Here is a 26815-nt window from a genome sequence, read left to right on the forward strand (position 1 = left end):
GTCTTCTATCATTTCTTCAGTGTGCTCACAGTTTCTTTGGTGGTAGATGCGGTAGGTCTTTGGTAGATTATCTTCCTTTATTCACTCTTTCTTCAGCTCAAATAATAATTAAAGGGCCCGTGCCATGGCCACACAGTGTTCCAAGTGCCTGGGATGCTTATGGGATTGAACAGAGCAAGGACCATGATCATGAGCAGCCTAGGAATAGGGGTTATCACAGGGGCCCCTTCAGAAACACCCAGGAGAGAGTACATCTCTGTGCCTTCCAGATACAAAAATGGCAACCCCAGGCAGGTGCATGTCCCCTTGGGTACATTTGACAGAGATGTGCCAACAACCTGTGACTTGGCTTTGTACCTAAGACGGTCCTTTCTTCTAGCACTGCGGGTTGTGAGGATGGAGAACTCAACAATAAAACATCTTGACCTGGGAGCACAATTAAGCATGTTAGCACAGACATCCACATAATGGAGCAGGGCATGCCTTCCCTCTCTCCTCCTCAGAGCGGCTTCCACTCAGCAAGCAGAAGTGCTGAACCCCAGTTTTTTTTTGTGTGTTAGATAGATATTATAGTTCTTCCTGTGGTGGGCAGGGTGAAAATTAAAGGAGAAAGTAGAGGTAGAGTTTTAGCACAAATGTCAGGTTCATAATTAGCTGTTCTTCGCTTTCTGTGATTCATGAAGACTTTATAAGCCATTCCTCCTAGTGCCGTGAAGGATGGAAGCGTACAGGGATCTGCATGATGAGGGAAGCATAGATACACTACGGAAAAGCCCTGAAATCCCAGAGCTGTGTTCTCACAGGGAAGAAAATACTGGAGCAGGGATGGGACTGTGCAGCTGAGGGGCCTGCAGGAGATGAGTGGCAGGAGGGCATCTCTAAGCAGGAGGACTTGGAGTGGGAGAGCACAGGGGTGAAGCAGGGACAGAGCAGGGGCAGTGTTGACACACGGGGCCATGCTGTTAGAGAGTCAGGATCAGATAGGGACTGAATGAGAATGAGGATGTGAGCACTCCCAGGGAGGGCTGAGGAGGAGAGTACAGCCAGAGGCATCGGAAGAGTCCACAGCAAGGAGAGAAAGTAGCAGAGGAATCACGGCCAGTAGACCGACCTGGGCCATGGGGGGGGGATGAGAGAAAAAGATAAAAGACCAAGAGAGATCCAGGAACAGAGCCAAGAGAACCAAGAGCGCTTGTGGTCAAAATGGCAGGGTTACATAGGAAAGAGAAACCAGGGGAAGTGAAGCCAAGTCCCTGGACTGAAGAGGTTTAGCGTGGGGGCAGGGTGAGAAGAGCTGAGAGGAGCCACCGGTCCTGGGTGAGCCTGGTGGCCAGCACGCGCTTTGGGTGCGCTCTTTGTATGCTAATAGGCACTTCACTTAGCCATCTGTCTGAGTTCTGGACCTGACAGTGACCGGCTTGGATTTGACTGGGACTTGTAGGGAAGAGCCTACAGTTTGGGACCTGCTTCAGGTAGGCAAGGTGGTGGAGGGAGTGTCCCAGCCTTGAACTGGTTTTTCATCTGGGCCAAGGTGTACCCAAACCTGGAGTCAAGAGGCGAAGAATAATTTAATTCAGGCAGTTTACCTGGTGAGGACAGCAGCAAATCTGTGTGGGATTGCTTAGCTGGCAGTTAGATGTAGGATAGGAGCATCCATCTGTCCATCTACCTGTGCAAAAATTTACCCATCACATTTTTGTTCAGCGCCATGTGTGAATTGAAAGGTGGCTTCACTAAATTTGTAAGGATACGGGTAAGAAAGTAGCATCAAAATGCAGAGCACAGAAAACTCAGAGGTGGACACAGGTTCTGGAGCGTGGGGCTCCCTCCCACACATAGACTTCCTGGAGATTATACAGCAGAGCATCAGAGGGAGGGGGGACATGGCTGAGAGGTCTTAGGTGGACTGTGAGAAGCCTGAATGGGGACAGATGGAGAGATGTGGGACGTGGGCATCACAAAAGCCTTTTCTATTAGGCTAAAATGTTGTACACCTGAAGAGGATGGGGAGCAGGGAATGGTGTGAGCAAATACTCATTTAAACAAAGACCACTCAGGTGTGAAGCTGCTGAAGGAGAGAAAGAATGAGGGCGGGGCTGATGGAAGACCCGGGAAGGAAATAAGTTCTATTGTCTGCTCATGCCAGGACCGCCGCCAGGCTCTAGACGGCTGCTAGCTGTCCATTCTGCCTTCTTGCAGCTGCAGACAGGCAGCAGGGTGATGTTTATTTAGTGATAAGGAAGGAGGCTCAGAAGGGTTATGCAAATCACTCAGATTCTCACCTCTGGTGGCTCCCTGCAGCTTGAGGTGTCAGATTCCCTTCTAAGCTCCCTGTAAGAGGTGCAAACAGAGTCCTGGCAGATCTCACCCCCTCGCTCCCCGTCCTAGCTTCGCAGATGCACCTCAGCTTGCCCTCCACCTCCCTTAGACTGTGGAGGACCCTGCCCTGCAACCCACTGGCAACCCACAAGGGCACAGCCAGCTGGGAGAAGAGGGTCACAGAGCTTCCCCCACAACCAGAAAATTAGGGCGGGCGGGCAGGGAAGGGTTGGAATCCCCAGGGCATTTCTAGGTTCAGAGAGTTTATTTTAAGCATCGTGGGTACCCCAGAACATTGTCTTCCTTTTCTCCTGGAGCTGCCAAGCCCTTACACCCCCAGAGGTGAGAGACGGGTGGCTGATGTTCTGATTTCTTCTCTGCCTCCTACAGCTTTAGGGTGTTCCCTGCTTCCCTTATGTAGCATTGTCTGTCTTGTGTTTCTTGTCTCTTTTCTTCCTGGCCTTCCCCGGGAGGCTCCAATGTGACTTCTCTTCCTGTTCCTTCCCTCCTTCTCTGTCCTATTTGTGTCCCCTTTCTTGCCTTTGTTCCTCTCATTTGTGACATCGAAGTGTTAGTCTTAACCTTCTGCTGTTTCTGGGACGATGACTAACTAATGAACTTCCAGCAAGCCCGCTTTCTCCAGGCACAGGCATATGTCAATCACCAGGGTTTATCCACAAGCACAGCTTTCTTAGGAACATGCTGCCAGGCCCCTGTCAACTTTACAGACCTTGTCCTATGAACCTAGCTGTGTTCTGAGGCCCTGCCTGGGCTTCTCTAGATTGCAGATTCCTGAAAATGCTCTTCCCGGAGAGCTCCCTGGGAATATTAAAGGTTATCTGTTGCCCTAGAATAGCTGTGGGACCTTCTGTCTCAGAACAAGACTGGGTTCCAGTGTCAGCAGCTCCTGAAACACAAGGGTGGGCACTCTCCTCATCTGATCTGGGCCTCTGGCAGACCAGCTTTGTTCCTATTCCTCATACGCAACCATGGTCCATGTCTGTGTCACCGGTGAGAAGCAGGGACTTCATGTGGCGTGCAGGCAAGCACAAGGACAGCTGCCAGCTGTTCCCTCCTTGTGGCTCCGCATCTTCGCCTTTAGCGGGCACCTTGAGCCCCCCTCCCCTTCATCACTGTGATGCCATTTCTCCATGGTCTCCTCTTTCTCTGCCTCCTCCTCACCGAGCCTTCCTAGATGCTCTGAGAGACTTTGCCGAAGCTCTGACCATCATAGCAGTCATAGAATACCATGCACCATTGTGCCAGGGCTTCTTATTCTATACCATGACCATAGTAACACATGGGTCATGTGATACATATCCTGCACATAAACGTACTAAGCACCCGCTGTATGCCAGGCTCCCAAAGGAGATGCCTGTTTCCCCCCTAGGAGCCGACAGATAATCTGGTATGTCAGGATGGCGTGGGAGTGGAGGGATTCACCCTGGGCGCAGAGGCAGGGGCCTGGAGGAAGGAAATGGAGAAGGTGGGGAATGTTGAAGCAGCTCTGGCTCTGGTCTCACACTGGCTACCCCTGGGCCTCCATCCTTCTCTATTTCTGTGGCAGTTAAGTTTCTTCTCAGAGCCCCAGTCTATTAGGGCTGGGAGAAAACCTGACCTTGACCAGTCTGTGCACTTGCCCCTGCTGTGGGGTCCCATCCTGGTCTGAACTGATGGTTGAAGCAGGCATGCATGCCCAGCCAGCTCTGCACGTGGGCTCATCTTCCTGCTCCTTCACCGGGCCTTTTCATCAAGCCCTTGCTACGCCTATGTGCTATTCTTGGTACCAAGAGGAAGCAGGCCTGGGAACTTCAAGCCCTTCCTCATCTGTTCTGTCCCCAAAATTCTAGATGGAGGAGACATGCCGTATAAATTTAGAACTATGAATTATCTGCAGTCCTCAGAGGTTTCCAGGCAGAGCAGACAGTAAAGAAGGAACTGTCAGTGAGCATCAAAAGGAAGCCCCACAAACGGGGAAGCCAAACACAGAGGCCAGAACTGAGGCTGACTGGGGCACTGGAGAGCATGCTGGGCCGGGAAGATGTCTGGGGGAGCAGCTCTCTCCCCCCCAAGGATATCACACAGAGGGGGTTCCACACAGACACTGTGGGAGTCAACCAGAGCTACAACCTGTTACAGTGACTCTGCCCTCCCCAGGTGGGTCGGCAAAGCGGCCTTTTTTCTCAGGCCTCCTTCTTGTGGAGTCTAGTATCTACCTTTGGCTTTTCACATGTGAGGCTGCGCTGGTTTTGTTACCTATATTTTATAATAACTTAAGTTTCTGGTCTGAAAGCAAACACTGTGTATATGAATTGACTGAAATTTCCCCGTCTCGTATTGAAAGGGTTTGCCAACTCATTGACAGGATTCCCAAGAGGGAGAAGTGAGGGCGTTTCTGAAGAGAGCAACCACATATAGTCATCTGTCTTCTAGCCTCAGTTTACTGATTTGTTTGTTATGGGAAAGAGTACCCCTGCAAGGTCTAAAATATGCAAGACCATGCACATGCATTTAGCCTTTGACTGAGTCCTGCTTGCTTCCATCCATTAAAGATTTTATGTCTAGGGAAAGCCTCAATCGTTGCCTCTTTAACAACTTATTGAAGGCTGGTTCTTTCCTCAGGGTTAGTCAGGTCCTTGAAGCCTCAGCCAGCAGGATCCTGTCACTGCCCATAAAGAGCCCGCCCCCTACTGGGGAACAAGAGTAAGGAAAGCGATTGCTGGCTACAGTCGCCTGTGCTTGGGGCAGGCAGGCAGGCATGGATTCTGGGAAGAGTCTCTAGGAACTACTAGGCAAAGCAAGTTAAAATTCCTTCCTAAGCTATTGATTTTATAATTGATGAGTAAATGAAGAGCCTAAGACAGATGAGGAAAACTCTGTCCACTATTACCAAGATATGGAAACTGATAACATCCTTGCCTTTATGTATTATACATACACCTGTATCTGTACCCTTGAAGCATTTGGAAGCAGATTACAGACATTCTGGTAGGTAACCCTTGTTAAAGAAAGGGATGTTCTTCTGTGTAATTGCCTTAGAAGCATTTACTATTGCACTTACGGGAAAATAATTTCAAAACATCACCTAATAATGTGATTCACATTAAAATCATGATGCTTTCCCCCAAAAAGAAGTTTTTTATAGCTTTGACTAATTATTATTATTACCTAAGCACTAAGGAAACGCTATCATGCTTGTTTCTACTTGGTTCAAGTTTAGCAAGTGTGGCTGCAATATTTAAATAGTTTTAGATTTATTTATTTTATGTGTATGAGCATATTTTGCCTACACATATGTAAGTATGTACCATTTGTGTACCTGGTGCAGGCAGAGATCAGAAGAACATGTCAGTCAGATCCCCTGGAATTGGAATTACAGATGGTTGGGAACTGCAATGTGGGTACTGGGAACTAAACTTGGGACCTTTGCCAAGAGCAGCAAGTGTTCTTAACCACTAGGCTGTCTTGCCAGCCCCACTGGGCTGCATTTTATAGAGCCACTGGATTTTTTCTTTTGGCACATGAGCAGGTGCATGCCGGGCTGTTCCATTGTGGTGCTGACTTGGCATCTTGGTCCCTCTGTTAAGAGGTGACAGCTACATATTTTATTGGAAATGTACGCTCTCTTCTCTGTTGCAACTAAACACTCCTTGGGGTACACCCGGAGACCAACTACCTTGTGTATGTCTTACTCCCACTTATTTTTTCCCAAACTTTTTGCATTGCAAAAATGGTAACTTTCTAATTATATCTTCCCTTTAAACTTGACAGGCAGTGTTTTGTGAAGAAGGGCTCTTTCTTAACAGTTTAGTTTCAAGTTTGAAGTTCTGCCTCCTTTTGAAACTCTTAAATCTTATATGAGAGACAGGTGGGCAGAAGTATACCTATAAGACCCATACCTGGTCACAAACAGGTCAACTATCAGTTAGATTGAGACTGCCCCTGGCTGATGGAAAGATGGCTAGCCTCCTGTCAGTGCCTAGGGCTTGAATGGCTGGGGGCTCTCTGGAAGGAGTAAGGTAGAAAAACAAGGGAGGGACCTTTGGATCCATGCAGAACCATTCCAAACATGTATGCACTTATACCTCCCTCTTCTTGCAGAAAAAAAAAGCCACTAATGGTGTTTATATGGCAGGGGAGGGGGAGGCAGAGAATATTGAGTGGATGATCAGAACTGAGCAGAGAAAAAAGTGAATGGGGAAATAAAGTGAGTTGGGGAGAGAGCTCCAGACAAAGGAAAGTGTGTAGGCCTTGAGGTAGAGGGATTGACTCCACTTGAGAAGTGGGGCTGGCACAGCTAGAGAGGAGAGCTGAGGGGACCATCTGACTGTAGCAGGCAGCAGCCGCTCACTTCGCGCCCAGGTATTAAAGCCAGCACAGCCTGGGGATTATTTCCCTCCCTCTGCTGTGACATGATTTTGGGCGAATGAAAACAAATCAGAATTCATCAACTGTGAACAAAATTGTCAACTGTGAACCGTCAACAGTCTGGTTTAAAAATAGATGATAGGTTGATGAAATACAGTGGAGAAAGCAATTTAAATAAAATGTTAAAAATAATACCCCAAGCATGCAAGGCCCAGTGAAGAGTGTGGAGACCTGCGTGAGCAATGAACCAGAGAGAAGTTATTAGCTTTGCTTTACAAATCATAGGAGAGAAAGATTTACTGGCCATTTGCAGGAAACGTTCACTCATGCCGACGTGTTATGCAAAATGGAAGCAAGGATTGGCTGGGAAATCTGCTAGCACGCTTATTTTTAAGTAGGTCAGTGTTTTGAGCACCTTGACACAGTCATACAGTGTTTCCTTTCTCTGTTCCTTAGGTGGTTGGGAGGGCACTTATGTTCCAGCAGGTCCAGGGCCTAGAAGCTCCAGGGAGTTGTATTTATATTTATTTGTGTGAATACAGAGGCTAGTCCATGCTTAAATGACCTTACCTGATTTCCTAGTTTTTCAATTCATTTCCTGTATAGAGTTAGAGCTAATTATTCATATAACCACTTTATTATAAAATCAACATAAGACATGAAATGTTCATATGTCCGCCCGCTACCACCACTGGGCGTGAGTCTCAAGCGATACAACATGGCTGACTTCTTCAGATCCACTTCCCTTACACCCTAAAACTGCTCTTCCGTGATTTTGTTTTGTTTCTTTCCAATAGACCTGTGCCATCTTGGCACAAGATTTATATTTTTAATCCCAAACTAGAGCATCTCCTTGTCCTGGAATCTGTGTCTTCTTAAAACACTAGATGCAAAGTGTATCAATGAACTTGGCTGTCACAGCAAAGAACTGGAAACTGAGCCGTGTAAATGACCGAGTTCCCTTGCGTAGCCCTGGAGGCGGGGTGCTTGAGAGCCAACAACTAACAGGGGCTGCCTCCTTCTGGAGCAGAGGGGCTGTTTTTCTGGTCTGTGGCGCCTCTGGGGGTCTGAGGAGGCTTAGAGATATCCTTCTCCTGTGTCCGTCCCATTACTTCATCCCTCCCTGGGTACTTCTGTGCCCATGTGCTCCTCCCTTATGAGGACACCAGTAACACTGGCTCAGGCCTGCCACAGCCTGCTTCTGTGAGGCCCCCACTCTTTAAAAAGGCCAGGTCTGGGACTCCTCTGGACACAGCTTGCATGTGGGTTGGAGTTGGACCCTAGTGGGAGGTGTTGGCTTCCAGAGTAACTGGGAGTTCCCTGCAGACAGCTGCGGAGGGTCTTCTCTCATATCCTCTTCTGGAGTGGGCGAGGCTAAAGGAAGGGTTCTCCCATAGGAAGCACCCACTTGGTGTTTATCCCAGTGGGTGTCTTCCATCCCTCTCATGGAGGACTCCAGGTGTGCCTCCAGCTTTGTCTCTTGTGAGCTGTAAGGAGCCAAGAGGCTCTTTAGTCCAGAGGATTTGCTTACACCCGTTTCCTCTGTTTTACACTCAAAACCAATTGCTTTTTCTAAAGTGACAGGCAAGTTATGCTGTACCCTTACTAGCCCCCAAGAAGGTCACATTTTCATTTGGGTTGGTTTTAACTGCCATGTTGTGAAAGTTGAAGGTGACTCACCATATTCTGCCTGCCCAGATCCTCCCTCCCTGTATGGTGGGTGTAGAGGCTCCTTGACCAGTTAGTTCCTCATGGCACAGCAATCCGCATCCATAGTTTTTAGCTCCTGCTTTGCATATACTATACAAAAGGTTCTCAGCCCCTGTCATTTTGTCCTAAAGTCAAAAGGAAGCTGCTGGTACCCCATGATGCTGGGAGGATGCTTAGGACTCCCTGTCTCCCTTTCCCACATCTCTCCTGCAAACTCCTTCATTCTCTTGTGCTCCATTCTCTACTGCTTCTCTCCCAAGCAGAAAAGTATGTCTTGTTATTACAACTAAGTTGGGAGCTGGATAAGTCAAGGCTGCATCTGCTCAACTGGAGGAAGCCCAGCATCTCGGGCTATGCACCTGTTTCTAGTAGGAGGCAGTGGAAAGGCTTGCAGCAACTCCTTTCCCCTTGGCTCCCATTTTCCTAGCAGGCCTGAACTGAGGGCACAGCATACCTGCCTTGTGATTATTCCTAAACCAGTACGTGTGTTTACACTGTCCAGCCAGCTCTGTGCAGTCAGCCAGCTCCACCTGGGGGCTGTAACCGAACTCTTGGCAGAGGGAAATGAACACCTGCCCAGTGTGGAGGCCCCGCTGGCATTGTAGAGCTCCTTCAGCAGGAAGTTCTTCTCTCTCAGAGTCACCAGGCCCCCTGGTAAGGTGGCATGGAGGGATGCTTTTTAGCCTCACTATTGCCTCTGACTTGGCAACAGCCTGATGCAGGAGAAGGATGGCATTGCACCTGGGAGGCTTACTTACTTACTGGGAGATAGATTAGAGAAAAGCTCCAGAAGGGAACATTTATGAGACGCCCTAGTCTCAAGAGCCTTGGGCCTTGGGAACACCTCTGCCCAGGTACAGTTCAGCACTCCAATTCAGAGCTTCCAGGGACAGCCTCCACCACATGGTATGGGGGCTCCCCACAATTGTGGTTCAGGACTCCAATTCAGAGCTTCTGGGCACAGCCTCCACCATGTGGTACCAGTGGCTCCCCACAGATGAGCAGCTTTTCAGTGAAGCAGTGTGGTTCTGGCTTGGTTACCACCTCCAGAGAACCCTGTACATTTTGTTCCCATTTCATTATAAAATGTATGATGCCTAATATCTGAATCATTTATACAAGTTGTTAAGTCCAGGAGTTAAAAAAGTTAAAAAATAAAGCTGAATTAAAATATGAAGCAAACATCACCCATTTTTGTGATGGTTCTGTGTGCCCTGCCCTGCCTTGCCCTGTCCCATCCCCTAGGGAGGTAACCATAGCTTGATGGCACTTGTCACACACCTATGATGAGTTTTTACTATCTCTGTCTGTCTGTCTGTCTAGCCTGTTTTGAATTTCTAAATTCAAACAGAAATTTAAAAATTCAAATAAAATGATGGGATTACAGTCATTTACCATTTCTTAAATTTATTTTTATGTGTGTAAGTATTTTGCCTACATGAATTGTTTTCCCTACATGTATGTATATGTACCATGAGACTACCTTGTGCCCAAGGAAGCCAAAAGAAGGCACCTAATTCCAAGGAACTAGAGTTACAGAGGTTGTAAACTACTCTGAGAGTGCTGGGAATCGAACCCAGGTCCTCTAGAAGAGCAGCCAGTGCTCTTACCTGCTGAGCCACCTCTGCAGCCCTGGAGTTATAGCCTTTTGAGCTCCACTTGCATGTCACATATTGTCCTAGAAGATAAGTACCCTTGAACCTTGAGTTTGACTGGTACAGGTGAATGCTGCCTTCTTGGGCTCCTGTCTCGACTATAGAGAGGTCGACTGTCTCTGCAGACAGTGGCCAGGGGAACAGGAGAGGGATCCTGCTATCCTGCCAAGCAGGCTTGGTTGCAAGAGGTCATACCTGGTGGTCCTGGTCAGGCAGGGCTACACGAGACACAGGTGTCTGGCTGCTGGGAAGCAAGTGGGCTAGGCTGACTCTGCCAGTAGCCTGGGGCAAGCATGAGACTGAGCTGAGAGACATGTGCTGAATGTGGGGCTTTAGGACAGACAGAAGGCCTCATAGTGGACATGAGTAGAATGTAGGGTGGGATAAACAGCTGAGATGGAGTGCCAGCATGCTAACTCCTGGGACACTCAGGGACCGAATAGGGGCTTGGGATTTACAGAATGCACATTATTATTCCTTTTCTTATTGTTCTATTTCTTGAATGCCTACTATGTGCCAGGCTCACTGTGGGGCACATTATGTCAGAGATAAGACAGGAAGTGGGGCTTTCCTTGCCCCTTGCCCTGCTCTGTGGTCTGGAAGGGAGCCAGTCTGTTTCCCCACACATAGTGATGTTCAATAGCTCTGGGTGCGCTTCCGTCCTGTTCTTCTTCCTTCTGAGTCCCCGGCAGAAGAAGCAGCTCTCTGTGGCACGTGGCCTTTGCAGAGCTTGAGAAGTGCAGATGAGGCAATGAAACCGGTGGTTCTAGAAGTGTCTGCTGGAACCTGCTCCTTCACTGTTGCTTCTGATCCACCTGCCTGTCAGTCACGGGGCAGGGCTGAGACCATGGGGCAGGGAAGGTAGGTGTGGGTCATTCGACAAAGAGCCACGGGCATGAGCAACATGTAGATTCCCCACTCAAGGAGGGTAGAGTTTGGTGAGGGAAAATATTTGAGTCTACAACAGACATAAGCAGGAAATTACAAACTAGTATGAAAAGGCCTTATGATGAATTCAGGCAAAATTTAAACTTTATAAAATAAATTTACACATAAAAGAATATTTTTGCCCAGATAAGATTTAGAGTCTCTTTAAAAGTTAGTTTGTAAACCACCAATGTGAAACTGAGGGTCATTATAGAGAACCAAGCCAGAGGAAGAAGAGGAACTGGAGGAAGAGGAAGAGATGGAGGAAGAGGAGGAGGAAGAGGAAGAGATAGAGGAAGAAGAGGAGGAGGAAGAGGAAGAGATGGAGGAAGAGGAGGAGGAAGAGGAAGAGATGGAGGAAGAAGAGGAGGAGAAAGATGGAGGAAGAGGAAGAGAGGGAGGAAGAGGAGGAGGAAGAGGAAGAGATGGAGGAAGAGGAAGAGATGGAGGAAGATGGAAGAAGAGGAAGAGAGGGAGGAAGAGGAAGAGATGGAGGGAGACTAGCCTTTGGCCACAGTGGTCTCCGCTCCAGCTGCTCACATGCTGTGTATGTGGCTTAGTTTTTGTCAAGTTGACAAAGCTAGGGTCACCTGGGAAGAGAGACTCTCAGTGAGGAATTGCTTCCATCAGATTGACCTGGGGGCAAGTTTGTACAGCATTTTTTTAAATTAATTTGTTGTTGTTGATGATGATGTAGGAGTGTCCAGTCTACTTTGAGTGGTACCACCCCGGGCAGGTGGTCCTGGGTTGTGTAAGAAAGAGAACTGAGCAAGCCATGGGGAGCAAGACAATAAGCAGCACTCCTCCATGGTCTCTGCTTCAGTTCCTGCCTTGGCTTCTCTGCACTGTGGATTGGAACCTGAAACCCAGTAACCCTTTCCTTCCCAGGTTACCTGTTGTCAGTGTTTATCACAGCCACAGAAATCAAACTAGAGCACAGTGCTGTTTGAAGAGAATACTTACACTGGCAGCCTTCAGCTTTCCTTCAGTCCATCCTTTGGCCTGCAGGCACACCCATACCCAGAGGTCCTTCTGCTCTGGCTGTATATACTCATGAAGTCAGCCTCACTATATAGTCCTGTCCACACGGCTTTGGATGAATCTGCTCTCATTTACTCCAAAGTCAGGGCAAGTGATGCCTAGGCCTGGCTTCATTTCACAAAGCACCCCTGTCCTGTGACCACACTGGTCACATGCTCGGTGTTTCAGAATCATGGATAGAAGGGAACACTGCATTGAGATGGAGCTTGCTCTCTGTACGCTTGCTCTGCCTTTGCCTGTTGGGTGGGTGACAGCTGGAGTTATACCCAGTGATTTCAGAACCTTTAGAGCCGGTCATAAAACACTGCCTGGGTTTGTAGTTAGTCTGTGGACTGATCATCTCATCCTCTCGCAGTGAGCCCATGTCCACCTGTACTCCAGCGAGTCGCCTTGCAAATGCTGGTGGCTTCTCACAGGATGATTTGTGTTTTCTAAGGGCAAAGACTGTATCCGCTCTTCCTTTTCTTTGATTCCCCATGGCACCTGATAAGAGATGCATGCTGAGTGGGTTCTTAAGTTCCATCTATCTCTCCTTTCTTTGAACCTCCGCCAGGTTCCCAGGCCCTGGGCCTTTGCAGGGGACTGATTACATGCAGGCCTTGATCCTGAGAAACTGACAGGTAGAAAGGGAGGAAACTCAGATAGCACACTTGGGCCAAAGGCAAAGGTGCGGAACCAACCACACAGCAGGTACAGTGTCAGTGCTCTGAACCCCAGCCACGTGACAGAAACTGTCTCAGGACCCTTTGGGGCTCGGCTCTGAACCCCAGCCACGTGACAGAAACTGTCTCAGGACCCTTTGGGGCTCGGTGCTGAAGCCAGGCATGTGTTCGGCTGAGTGCTGAGGTCTTTTATGAGTTGTTTAAGCTTGAAGAACCTCGATTTCTTTTTTTATAATATACAAATAAGAAGAATGTGGTATCCACTGTGGTCTAGGACACCTGTAAATACCTTCCCTCTCTCCCACTTATATTTTGAGTCTGTTGAGATTTAAATGTAAAGAGATAAAGAAAGGAACCCCAAAGCTATCATTGTTGCTGATAAAAGATGACAGCTTATGGACTTCTAACATTGAATCCTAGAATTAGGTAGGCATTTCCACTGTATCCCAAGCTAGTTATAGGAGGGCTCCAGCCCACAGAAGACCAGTATAGACCTCAGTTCCAGACAGGGGAAGTACAGGCTTGCACATTGCTCTGAGAGGAAGGGGCAGAGCACCCCAGATGCACCATCCAGACTTGGAAAGGAGGTGGCTGTGCTTTGCTATGGTTTGAATATGGAACATCCCTTATAGACTTAGGTGTTGAATGTTTGGTCTCCAATTGATGATGCTGTTTCAGAGTGTCTAGAAACCTTAAGAGATGGAAGCTATTTGGACAAAGTGAGCCGCTTGAAAAATGTCCTTACACCCTGTGTCTTGTGTCCTATCCCGGGCTCCCCTCTTTCCTGCTCTCCTTCCTGTCCACCATGATGCCAGTATTTCCATCATAGCTCCCACCATGATGGATTGAAGCCACGAGCCGAACCAATCTTTGTTTATGACCAGCATCTGTCACAGTAATGGGAGAGCTGGTTACTAAGAATGTTCTCAAGCACCTCCTCTGTGTGGGAGGGTTTGTTGGGAAGCCTTTAGAGCCCAAGTGGGAGGGCTTCATGGGTCATATAGAACTCCACATGCATTAAATTTCAGATAATCATCGCATTTTATAAATGATGACAGTTGAGCCCACTGTTAATTAAAATTAGCTTTCCAATGCTTCCGCTGTGTTTTGGAAGTTATCTGGTACATTTTGAAAAAAAACCAAAAAAACAAAATGAAAGGCCAATCCCAAGTTAGTGTTCAGAAAGCCAGACGGGGTCGGCCTCTCCCTTCTCCACCTTTGTTCTCTAAAAGCCAGGATAGCCGAGCTTCCGGAAACCGAGCCAAGGCTGTGCTGCTGTGTTCTGACAGTCTGTCCTCTCTCTCTCTTGCAGTGCAAGTTGGAATTCCATGCTTGTTCTACAGGCAAGAGCCTCAGCTCCCTCTGCGATGGGCCCTGTCCGTGTCTGCCTGAGCCCGAGACACCGAAACCCAAGGCAGAAAAGAGTGGTGAGTGGACAAGGGTTCAGGGGGTCAGGGCAGGCTTGCGTGGGCAAGTGTGTCTTGGTTGCCAGGAGCCAGGCTTGAGACAGAGCTGTTCAGGCCCATGGAGGGAACATGAGCTGACTTGGCAAGTAAGATCTCCTGCTTCTGCCATTAAAGAGAGAAAGAAGAGCAGAGAGACTCTTAACACAAATCTGCTAGACCAAGGTGTACGCCGGCTTCTTTTAAATGGTGGTTTAACTCTAGCATGGGAGGGGAAGGTTTTCAGCATCTAAGACCATGGCCTGCCCTTGGGTTTATCCTTCTCCAACTGCAAGCTCTAGAGTCCTTTGAACCTCTCCAAAGCAAACATCACAGAAACTACAGAGATATCCTGGTAGAGGAGAGCTTTCTCCCCAAGCGTTTCTTCATCAATACATCCTCCTGGAGCCCTGCATAATGCCAAGGGACAGATGAAAGAGAACAGCCCCCTGGGGACCACTGTTTCTGCTCCAGGGTTGAGAGGGCTGGAATGCTAGGGCTTCTTGGGTTGTTTTCTAATGGAGAAATAATATGGTCCATTGACCATTGCCCCTTCCTGAAATCCAAGTTTGAATTTTCCTTTGGTAACATTGGTTGTTCTTAGCTATGACTGGCTGATTTGTAGAAAATACTGCATGTGCATGTATGCCAATGTATGCATGTGTATGCCAACACGTCTTCCAAAGCTAGAAGCTTCTTATGATTAAGGAAATGAAGAAGATGAGAGACAATGTAATTTTTATTCTCTGTGTGGTCTCTGCTAGGGCAAGTAGAGAGAGACTTCAAGTCCTAGTCTGGGCAGTTCCACTTCAGAAACGTTACAGGCTCTTTGAGAAGTTTATCTCAGAAGAGCAATATAAATCATGAATATTGTAATTATAAGTAATCAGCAAAGGTTACTATTGATTTCCTACTAGCCAATCTCATTTATATATATTTGCATTTGAAGCCAATTTATTTATATAACTGCATTAAGAAAACTTAGATATAATGTAGAATACCTCATTGTGTTTTGGTGAGAAAACCCAAGGCTGTGGTGTTAACGTTGTAGGTAAAGGTAAAGGTGGGGGAAGTCAGACCCTTTTAGTTCAGGTCCTTGACATCATCAATAAAAGAACTTAGAGGATGTGTGAAAAGCCCAGCGAGAAAAGTTAATTTAGGAAGAGTGTGTGTAAAAAAGCAACAGTGTACTCCAGGGAGTAGCATGAGTGGCTTCGTGAGCAAGGCCCACATGGGGACAGTCTGAGTGTTCCTTGTATGGGTTAGAGGATGCTCTGAGCAGAGGATTGTCTCTAGGGTGGGCTGGCTTTATCGTTTCTTCTTTTGATGGGGGTCAGATCCTAAGATTCCAGTCAGGTTCTATTAGCCAAAAGCATCCACAACTGGTGCCTGAAGTCAGGCATAGCACACAGTGGGGACAAGGGGATGGGAGGGGATTTCCCTTTGGTTTGCCCTGCTGATGGAGCATCACTTGCTGGACATCACATGCTGGTCATGGGGAAACTGTCTGCTCTGGGTTTTTGTGGCTGGTAGAGATATTTTAAGATCTGGAGAACATCCCAACAAACAAAGTCCCGCCTGTCTCTGTACCTTGGAATCCTTTCTTCACTAACTACATAGTCAAGAAAATTCTGCCTAAAGTTCTCTGGAGTCTTACTAGGAAGTTGTGGCAGTCCTCACTATCTAGATTCTACACTATTCTAGATTCCATCCTCTTCTGCATTCCATGCTATTCTAGATTTACTGCTTATTTCTTTTCTTTGTTCCTCTGTCCTAAGGGAGGGGAACTAAACCAAGAAGTCCTCTGTTGTTTTGCCTCTGATATCTATAGATGAGGTAAAAACATCACTTCTCAAAGACCACCTTTCCATTCTCCTCATATTGAAGTAACACAGCCCCATTTTCTGGGAGACCTTTTCATTTCTCCAGTGAAGAAAACCTATGCTGTTCTAACAATCTTCACCTCTGATGATGGGAGGCTTTCTTAAGCATGATCCACCAGGTATGGCTTTGTCCCTGTCATCAACTTAGGCAGATATTGACGAGTAAAAGGTAAAACAAGTTCCTCATGAGTCTATGCAAGTGCGTCGCCATTTACGTAAAAGAACTTGGGGATAAAAAGTGCCATGCCTGCATTCTGAAAGGTCGGTGAGGATGAGACTGTAGTTTACAGAGATTTCAAGGCATATGAGCAAGTTTGTTAATGGTGAGAGACAGTTCAGAAAAGCAGGAAGTTCATCTTAACACAGCAGACAAGGGAAATAATATCAACAATATCCCAAGCCATATCAATGCCTTTCAGATGACATGCCTGTTTTTCCTTCAGAACTTTACCCCTGGGCTGAAATGGCTCCTGAAACATTTATTCAGTCCCTGAGGCCATCTGGAAGTTGTCTGAGAAATATCACTTTGGAGGCCCCACATGTTCCTCGAACTATCAGTAGCTCACCCTTGGGGGCAAGCTCTTTCTCTGGGATTCTGAGACTGGCCTTCTGTGCTAACAATCCCGTTTCTAAGCTCTGAGTTAACGTAGGAATTTTCACTTAAGCATGAGGTGAAGCAGCAACCAGCTGCCAGTAGCAAGACTGAAGACTATGGTGTGATTTATTGCTGCATCCAAGGTTGTCCTAACCCCTTCTAAGACAGAATGTTCAAAGACTTAATATGGATTTAATTGGTGTTTCCTCGACAGACAGTAACATGTATGGTGACAAGAGCTTTGACAATTCCTTAGGGTCATCACATTACATTTACATTAATAATGCTTGACCTGAACAAATTTGATCAAGGGAGGCTGACCTTTTCCTTGGAGTGATAATAGTTCTTTCCATGAAGCTCTCAGAGTGACTTGTAACAGGCCACAAGAGCTGGGCTGAGGTTTGGCAGCCGGAATGAGGAGGAAGGATGATTATCAGGGAGAGGTCAGAAGTGGAGTGAAGGGCAGTTCCCAGGTGACAACTGAGCTGCAGGGAAGGGGGGACAGGGGAGGAAGGCTGAGCCTGAGCCTCCTGCTTCTTGTCAGGGCGCCTGACTGAGAATAGACGGTAGGCATGGCCGGCACTGGACATGACCAGCAGTAGGTGTGGTCACCAATAGGCATGGCCAGCAGTAGGTGTGGTCACCAATAGGCATGGCCGGCAGTAGGTGTGGTCACCAATAGGCATGGCCAGCAGTAGGTATGGTCACCAGTAGGCATGGTCGGCAGTAGGTGTGGTCACCAATAGGCATGGCTGGCACTGGACATGACCAGCAGTAGGTGTGGTCACCAATAGGCATGGCTGGCAGTAGGTGTGGTCACCAATAGGCATAGTCAGCAGTAGGTGTGGTCACCAATAGGCATGGCTGGCAGTAGGCATGGCATCTCTAGGAAGTCTTTGCCTCTAAAACACTTTGTGGCTCTGGCCTGGGAAAGCAGCACTCTTGATTGTTGCAGAAATCACATTTTATGGTCTCACAAAAACTATAGTGTCCCAGATATGGCAATGCTATTAAGGGGCATTGTCAGTGGTCTATTTCAACACTACTTCTCTTTTGAGGATCCATGACTTCTGAAAAGGGACATACTGGGGTCACTGCCAGGGATATTCTGTTAACTCAGCCTTGTCTCTAAACTGTAGGAAGTACGGATAGGAGCTACAGTATTGTGGGAGGCAGTTTCTGATATAGCATGCCATTCTTTAGCTAAATTCACCCAACCATGTGGAGTTCTTGCCATTTCAGTTAGCTGGTGACCAATGTTTATTCCTACCAGGCCCAAGAGCTATCTGAGGTTGCTTCCATGACCCCTATGCACCATATTGATGAATGACACATGGAATTCTCTCTCCTCCTCCAGATATGTCTAGTTCCATTGCCCTATTCAAGGGTACAGATAAGATGAGGCAGCCCTTCAGGGGTGTTCTGACGTCAAGAAGGCCATTGTTCTGACGTCAAGAAGGCCATGGAACCTCGGGTCTCTCTGTAGATCTTCTCCCAGTCTTTTCTGTTCCGTGCAGAGAATATTTGCATGATTTTTGCCTCAAACTGGCTTTCATATTAGCAACAAACTTTTGTTTGGGTGGGAGCTCTCCCATTATCTTAGTTTTCAGAATTGCCTCTTCCCAATCCAGGACAAGATCTGGATCTGAGGTGTGAGGTGGGGAGCACAGAATAGGAAACATGGGGTGGACCTAAAGGGATGGGGAGCATGGGGTAGGGGACATGGGGTGGACCTAAAGGGATGGGGAGCATGGGGTAGGGGACATGGGGTGGGGAGCATGGGATAGGGACATGGGGTGGGGGCATGGGGTGGAGACATGGGGTGGGAGACATGGGGTGGAAGGCATCCCTCTTGGGTACTCAGGCAACTCTTCCTCTCTTCCTTCCCTGTGCCCCACTGCCTGGGGCCTCAGTATTGATCGGTATTGAGTTCAGGGGTGGGGGAGTGGGAGGACCTGACTACTTACCCCCTCTTAATTAAGAGCCCCATTCTCTCCTGGGTTTGGTGTTTTCAAGATGAGATGTGTCTAACTTGTAAATTGAAAGTGTCTTGTGTCTCTTTCAGTCTTTTTTTGAAGTCAGAACTAAGTGGTTGCATTTTTGCTCTTTTCACTGATCTGGCATCTTTCCTTTGGTGTGACCCCTGAATTGCTGGTGGGGGATAAAGTCATCCTCGAATAGCTCTGAATACTTATTATGTTTCTCAATCACCTTATGACCATGGTTACCTCTCTGATCTCATCAAGCCAGGCCAGCCTCAGAATCATAAACTCACGGGTGTTCAACAAAATGGCAACAGAACCCAAAGGAAAGAAAAATGTCCAAAAGAAGAGGTGAGAGGCAGGGTGTACAGCACAGTAGTGAAGCTCCTGCGTGGTGTGCAAGCCTAGAGGCGAATCTCAAGCAAAAAGATAGAAAGAGGGGGAAGGTTCTAGAACTCTTCTCAGCCTAAGTTTAGTGTTTGATATTTGCCAGGACTAATAACCAGGACAGTCGGGAAGCCACTTCTTAGACTGTCACTGGTCAGCTGCAGGGTGTTGCAGCTGTCCTTCCTTCCATTCTTAGCAAAGATGTGAGGGAAGTCCTTAGTGCTGGGTGCATGATTCTTCACAGTGGAGAAAACTAAAAAGAAAGTAGAAGTCTCTTAAGGACGGCTCTAAGGTACCCTCTTTGGGTTAGCCAGTGGGTCTCCTCCCTTCTAAACCTGGCCCCTCCCAGCCTGCCTCACCACCACTCCCCAGTAGAGCCAGACCCTCCCTCTCTGAGCTTGGCAGCCTTGCCATGGGCATCCTACACCCGGAGAGGCGTGGTGCTTTCCTGGGTGGAGGGAGGACTCTGAGTGACTGTGGGGTTCCAGGTGAGGAAGGGTCTCACCTTCTGCTCTCATACCTGCCTCTGCAGCACCCATGTTTTGTGAAGAAGAGGCCACGTGCATGACCCCATCTCCACTTCAGCATCTACAGTAGATTATATTTGTATAGAACTTACAACCATTGACCTATGCATGTGATTATGAATGTGTGTGAGCATACATGCACTTGAATGTACATACTGTGGAGGCCAGAGGTCAACATCAGGTATCTTCCTCAATTGCTCCTCCATCTTATTTTTTTGAGACAGGGTCTCTCACTGACTCTGAAGCTCACTGACTTGGCTACACTGGCCGGCCAGCAAGCCCTTCAGATCCACCTGTCTCTACCCTGTTATCCAATGTTGGGGTTACAGATGGACACTGCAGGGATCTGAACTCAGGTCCCCAAGCTTTGCACAGTAAGCTTTACCCAGTGAACCATCTCCCTAGTCCCCAGTGATCTTCATCTAGTTCCTGTATACCAGAGGAAAACCCTGGAGTGCCCCGTGGGAGAGACTTGTCCAGACTCAGACAAGTAGGTCACTGGACTCCAGGTCTCTGTTTACAGCCTTGGGTCACATTCAGCTCTCCTCAGCCTGGATAAGGCAAGTCTCCGAGTGCTGGGAGTTTCCCTTGGGTCTGAAATCATTGACTGAATCTTACAGTGCCAACCACAAGGCAGACAGCATGATCATATTCTTGTAACCAGAAGGGTTTGAATGGCACTTTACTACAGTATCCTCCTCTGCCCCCTCTGAAGGAGGAGGTGGAGAGATTGGACGGCTCTCTAAGAGCAACTCCACCTTCTTCCGGAGGCTCAGCTTAGCTTTTGGAGAAGGGATATGAGTTCAGATACCCTGAGAAATGCCAGGAAAGGCCAGGAAGGACTCACTGCAGGCCTGACATGCTGCAGAAGGGAGCAAGACCAGCACATGCTGGGCTCAGGGAGGCAGGAGAGCTGCAGCTTTTGGCAGCATGGCTTGCTAAGGGGGAAATAACAGCTTCCCTGCAGCCAAGCTATTTCCAACAGTAGAAAGATTCTAGACAGCGATTTTCTCTTCTCAAATGGTGTTTTCCACCTGAGAGAGAGATTCTGTGGGGGGAGGGAGTCTCGGGTTGACAGAGGGTTGTCTAATTCTATTACTTATCACAAGTGGATCTGGGGAAATGTGTTTAAATGGGAACACGAGACAGTGCAGAGGAGACAGAGTACAGTTCCTCCTGGCTGTAACATCTCAATGGAAAACTCCTTAAAGAAAACCCTGCTGCCAGGCTCCTAGAGCAGTGGTTCTCAACCCGTGGGTCATAACCCCTTTGGGGGTCAAAAGACCTTTACGCAGGGGGTCACCTATGACCATTGGAAAACACACATATTTATATTATGATTCATAATAGTAGCTAATTACAGTTATGAAATAACAATGAAAATAATTTTATGGTTGGGGGTCACTACAACATGAGGTACTATGTAAAGGGCCACAGCATTAGGAAGGTTGAGACCCATTATGTTAGAAGCTTGGAGGTTGTCTTTGCGTCCTGGAGAGAATGCTATACTTAATGCCTGTGGTGTAACGGGGTGACGGCTCCAGGCTTCCAAACCCATGATTTAAAAGCAGTTTACAGCAACCTTTCCCCACCCATTCTCGCACATTGCTTGTTATTCTGTTCCACACTGTAGTCAGAAATTAAATGTACAAGGGAGCATTTAAGTTTTAGGGACCAGTTATTCCAAATGTCAGGATTTAAAAGAAAGAAAGAAAAAAACCTTGGAAATTAAATTGGCAGCTGACTAAAGAATTTAAGTTCCCTGATCAGGACTCTGAATTAAATGCTGGATTTGGCTTTGGTCTCTGCTTCTGTTTGTGGGACCAACTCTGGGAAGGGAGACCACAGATTTCCCTGATCCCACTAATGCCTATTTGATATTAACTGATCAGAGAAAGCTGGGAGTGAAAAGAAAAAGAGGGGTAAACTGAGGCATGGCTGGAGTTCGGAGGATAGGATGGAAGCATAATCTAGAAATTAGGGGCTTTGGTTATTTGCTTAAACTACTCTTAAGTTCTTTACACATTGTACATCCAGACTGGAGAGATGCCTCTGCTTACAGGGCGCTTCCTGCTCTTCCAAAAGGCCTGGTTGCTGTTCCCAACACCCATGTCGAGTGGCTCACACTGACTGGAACTCCAGCTCCAGCTCCAGTGCCCTCCTCTGACCTCCACGGGAACCCACACTCAAATGTATGTGCTCCACACAGAGACATAAAAACACACATAACTAAAAATAAAATAAATATTTAAAAAATTATGTGGTAATGCACAATCATATGTAAAATCTAAATGCTATGAAGAACATGCTTATTACTCTCGTATCTAACCTGCTTTCTGAAAATGCCTCCAATTTTACACACACACACACATGAATGTATGAACACACATATATATACTCTGTTTTTGTTGTAGTTGTTTTTCAAGACAGGGTTTCTCTGTATAGCCCTGACTGTCCTAGAACTCACTCTGTAGACCAGACCTTGAACACAGAGATCCACCTGCCTCTGCCTCCTGAGTGCTGGGATTAAAGGTGTGCACCACCACGACCTGTCTACACTCTATTTTTTAAACTTTAGTCAAATTGGGCTGTTTTGTATCCTAACTTTTGTGTATCATGAATGTTTCTTATATAATAACAGATCTTTCCATGTGTCTATGTGTGGATATATGTCTCTCTTTATGTTCCTATTAATGATCACAGCCACCTGCCTCGCTATTACCTGGAACAACAGACCATATACACACTGGCCACTCAGCATCTGCATGTGGATTTCCACAGGCACAGCATGCGTGACATGTTCCAAGGCAAACCTCCTCCTGTAGGAGGTGCCACTTTAATTCATTAGCTCTGCTTTTCCACTGGTGACAATAAGAACCTCTCTCCTTGCATGTCACATGAAACTGACCAGCAAATCACATTGGTACAATTTCCACATACATTTTCAAATGTACTGCTTCCCGCCACCACTACTGTGACTCTGAGAGAGGGTTTTATTTTAATCTCTTCAGACTGGTCTCTGGGGCCTGTGTCATCTCTAAACATAGTAGCCTGGCTGACCTATGACATGTGAGTGATTACATGCCACTGCTATCCAGGGCACAACAACAACTGATTTCCCGCCTTATTCAGAGTAATTGAAAAACTAAAGACACCTTGGTGAGGTGCGAAGCCCTGCACGGGCTGATTTATGCCCCTGTCGTCTGCTCTTGACCCACTTGTTTACTCAGCTTCAAGTTCACGGCCTCCATTAGGCCTCCAGATGTGCAGTTCACGGCACTCTGCCCACAACCCTGTCTTCCTCAGACAGCGCTCTTTCCACCTTTAACAGATGTCGCTTTCTTAGCAAACTTTCTCCAGTTCTTTTTGCTCCTTCTCTATTGTTCTCCATAGCATTTATGACCCTCTAATAGATCCCATTTCCTGCCTGTCCTGCTCACTGTCTTGCCTAACCAGAATGGAAGCTCCATGAAAGCATGTTGTCTAGAGTCTCAGTAATTGTCAAAAGCTGGATGAGCCTGCTTTTTGTGCTTTAAAGTTATCTGCTGTATGTATGTGTATATGTGTGTATATATGTGTATGTATGCATGTGTGTATATGTGTGCTTGTGTGTATGTGTGTGTATGCATATATGTCTGTGGGTATGTGTGTGTTTCTGTTCCATCAATTCCAATGTTTAAAAGTTCTTTAAAGAGACTATTGTAGCACAAGATAGCCTGTAGTAGGCACTCAACATGTGAACCATGTTTAATTACTTAATTCTTCCAATGAATGATGTCATTTCTATGACTGGTTAGGAAATTTAAGATTTGAATAGATAATAATGCTGAGGGTTAAGTCTTTTCTGGAGCTTTCATTATCACCCTCTCATTAGACTGTGTTCTTCAAATATCCATGAGTGCTAAGCTTCCTTTGGAAAGTGAAAAAGGTCCACATGTTACAATATATATGTCCAAACACATGCATGCCCATACATGCCCATGTCTACATATGTCTATGCCTATGCATGCCCACACACATGCATACTCCTATATATGTCCATTCACATGCTGCCTCTACATGCTCATTCATGTGCATCATACTCATATACATGCATGCACATGCCCTCACACAAGCATATCCTCCACATGCATGTCCATGCATGCCCTTATACAAGCATGCCCTCACACAAGCATGCCCTCCACATACATGCACATGCCCATGCATGCCCTCACACAAGCATGCCCTCCACATGGATGCACATGCATGCCCACATATGTGAACAACATACACATCTATGCTTGTTAAACTCATTTTACTGTGTTTTTGGTACTGAGAGGCTATGGCCCTTTTCTGATATGACATTCCTCACTGATGGGATTTTTCCAAGGTGAGAGACATACTATCCTCACTCATTTTCTCCTCTGTCTTTCAGCATGTGTGCGTAGCTCTCTGAAGTTTATCAAAACACTGCCACGAGCTCGTTGTCCCCGCCACATTGTGCTTTTCTGATAGTCTCAAGTTTCCGACCTAGCTCCTTGAAGATAAAAATTCATTTGTAATCTGTCCTGAAGTCAACTGTTCTTCCATGGCTCGGCTATCTGCTGCTGTGAAAAAGATAGCGCTGCACAATATGAAATAAATTGAAATTAGAGTCACAGGGAAGCATGTGGCAGCCGCACCACCAAGGGGCTGCTTGGCGAAATAGTGTCTGTTTCCTGGGCTCCATGAGCAGGACTAGGAGCTGGGCCTTTGACAGGGTGGGAAATGTAGGACAGTGCAGGCAAGTGAGATTAAGTAAGCTGTGTTTTACCTATAAATGTCACAAAATACAACAGCTCTGTAAACAGCAGTCTCAGCATGGTATCAATCTGTACCACCATCGTCATTAAGTGACAACAGCGTCTTCTGCCTGAATGTCAATCATCAGAATGATGTCATTGTCTGTTACCTGTATATTATCATTATCATCAGTATGGCATCACTGTCCTCTGCCTGAGTGCCATCATCAGTATGACATCATCAGTATGATGTCATTGTTCTTTGCTCGTATACTATCATCACCATCAGTCTACTATTAGCATCCTCTGCCTGTGTGTTACCATCACTATGACATCACTGTCCTCTGTTCTCTGCCTGCGTTTTGTCAACAGTACAAACATAGTCATGATCATAATGGTTCTCTGTTGCAAAACCCAATGTGGCAATTTGACATGAAGTGGGCAGGGATACCACTTTGATTGGATGTGAAAGGGATAGGAATGCCACTTTGATTGGATGTGAAAGGGACAGGGATGCCACTTTGGCTGTTCCACTTAGAGGACATATATCAAGGACAGATAAAGTCAAGGCTCACAATTTTCTTAAATATGCAGTGAGAGACACCCAGATCCTTTGGGACTACAGGCAGAATCAACACCAAGAGCCACACCCTAACTGGGATGGTGTGGTTTTTCTCCTAGTCCCCATGGGTAGCTCCCAGTGGCCCTTCTGTTTGAAGAGAGTCTTACAGCAAGAAAAGGTGGATGTACTACTTATTATCATCATGACTTCAAGACCTAGAAAGACCTAGAGTGAGAAGTGGCTTCAGAACAGGCCAGGGAGCTGTGTGAGGAAGAGGCCAGGAGTTAGGAGCCAGGACCAGGGGGTCTGCAGAAAGTGCAAACCCTGCTTCTCAGATACCCATAGAGCAAGCACAGGCATGGTGAAGAAGTGCTTTCTTCAGTGCTGACTGCCTTTTACCTTGTGGAAGATCATATGCAGAGCTATCTAGCTCAACCTAGGCAGCAGGGAGCCTGTTTCTTCTCCTCCCTAGTCTGGAGAGAACCAAGTGTTAGTGCCTCCATGGCCCAGCTGTAATCTGTCTGCTTGAGTCTCCTAAAGTCCCTTGCCACCAGATGTGGCAAAGTGAGGCTGGCAACTAAGCCCCCTGAGCCCAACTTGGAATGCGGTGCGAGTGCAGCCCTAGCCTCAGCGGCCACACAGACAGGGAGTATTGACTCTATGAAAACAGATTTAAAAGTTGAATGTCAAAGACCAGAAAATTAGTGTTGCAGGGAGTTTGATTAGAACACCAATCAAGGGCCAGTGCAACAAACGTGTCTTAAAATTGATTTAAGATAAATTTAAAGGGAGATAAAAAGTCATTGGTATGGGGCCATGAAACTGTTAATTTAAGGGGATTCCTGATGCTGAACAGGGTTGGCTCCATGTCTCTGTATCTCTTCAAATCCAGGCATGTATTGGTCCTAGGCTAGGCTTATGGAGGGAGTTTTCAGAGCTCCAGGGCAGAAGCATAGGGGAGCTAGCTTCCTACCCCAGCTTTCTTGGCAGGCTTGGCATCTGGACCCCAGCCTCCAGGAAGGATCTGTCATTGTCCTTCCCGTAGGCCTAACCCTCAGCCTCCATATCAGTGGCGACTCCTATAGGTTCCCTTGCCTGCCATGTACTGCTGTGGGTCACACCTGCCAGTCTATCTTCTCTACTTAGACCCACAACCCCAGTTCTACCCACACACCATCCTTGTCTTTGTACACATGCCTTGCACAGTGGATTAAATTAGGTTGCCTCTAGTCACGTGTGGGATGAGTTCACTAATCGAATACATGGGCTCGTGTTGTTTTCTTTTACTTAATAAAACTTTCCTTTCTTGAGAATTTGACACATGTATGTGATGAATGTGATCAAACCAGCCCCTATTTCCCTCTCTGACTCCTGAGAAATAGCCCTCAACAAACCCCACTACAATATCTACGTCCTCTTTTGAGTGCCTATAGCTGGGCCTCCTGTGGGGGAATGGGTCCCTAGACTAAGAGTCATACCCTTCAAGAACATGCTCTCTGAAGTCCCTGACAAATGGCTCTGAGCTTGATCTTGGTCTGGCAGTTCACTTCAGTGTGCGTTTTAGAGGCTCCTCTGGTTGGAACCAGATGCCTCTTGACTTCAATGGTGGAGGTGGACCTGTCTATGTTCTGCTTACCCAAGACATCTGGAGAAACATGTATTATTGCTTTGGATCTTGCTTTGGTAGCAGACGCAGAGTGTTCTTTGGGATGCCACATGGTGATCAGGGTTCTGTTGGGCTCTTGTGAGAACATGGCCCATTTCTAGGCAAAGGAGGGAGCACCTGGCGGTTGCAAGATTGTTTTTTTCACTTGAGCCCGGCATTTCTAGCACAAGAATTATGAACAGTTCTATGTTGTAACATGGTTGTGTTCAAATCCGATTAACACTGTGTCCACTTGGAAACCTGCCTATACAGGAAAAATACAGTAAACTAATGCCAAAGCGATCTATTACTTCATAAACCTCACTTCTAAAGACCTCTGAGCTCTATTT

General features: G+C 47.0%; 1 protein-coding gene across 1 annotated transcript in view; it reads left to right on the forward strand.

Annotated features, from left to right (window-relative positions):
- Positions 1 to 26815, forward strand: part of Spock1 (SPARC (osteonectin), cwcv and kazal like domains proteoglycan 1) — a 494915-nt gene that overhangs the window by 395494 nt on the left and 72606 nt on the right. Inside the window, exon 7 of the mRNA XM_028863297.2 lies at positions 13995 to 14109. Within this exon, the coding sequence (XP_028719130.1) occupies positions 13995 to 14109 (115 nt within the window). The remainder of the gene's footprint in view (positions 1 to 13994; positions 14110 to 26815) is intronic.

This window comes from Peromyscus leucopus, chromosome 5 (genome assembly GCF_004664715.2).
Source record: "Peromyscus leucopus breed LL Stock chromosome 5, UCI_PerLeu_2.1, whole genome shotgun sequence".
NCBI classification, from domain to species: Eukaryota; Metazoa; Chordata; class Mammalia; order Rodentia; family Cricetidae; genus Peromyscus; species Peromyscus leucopus.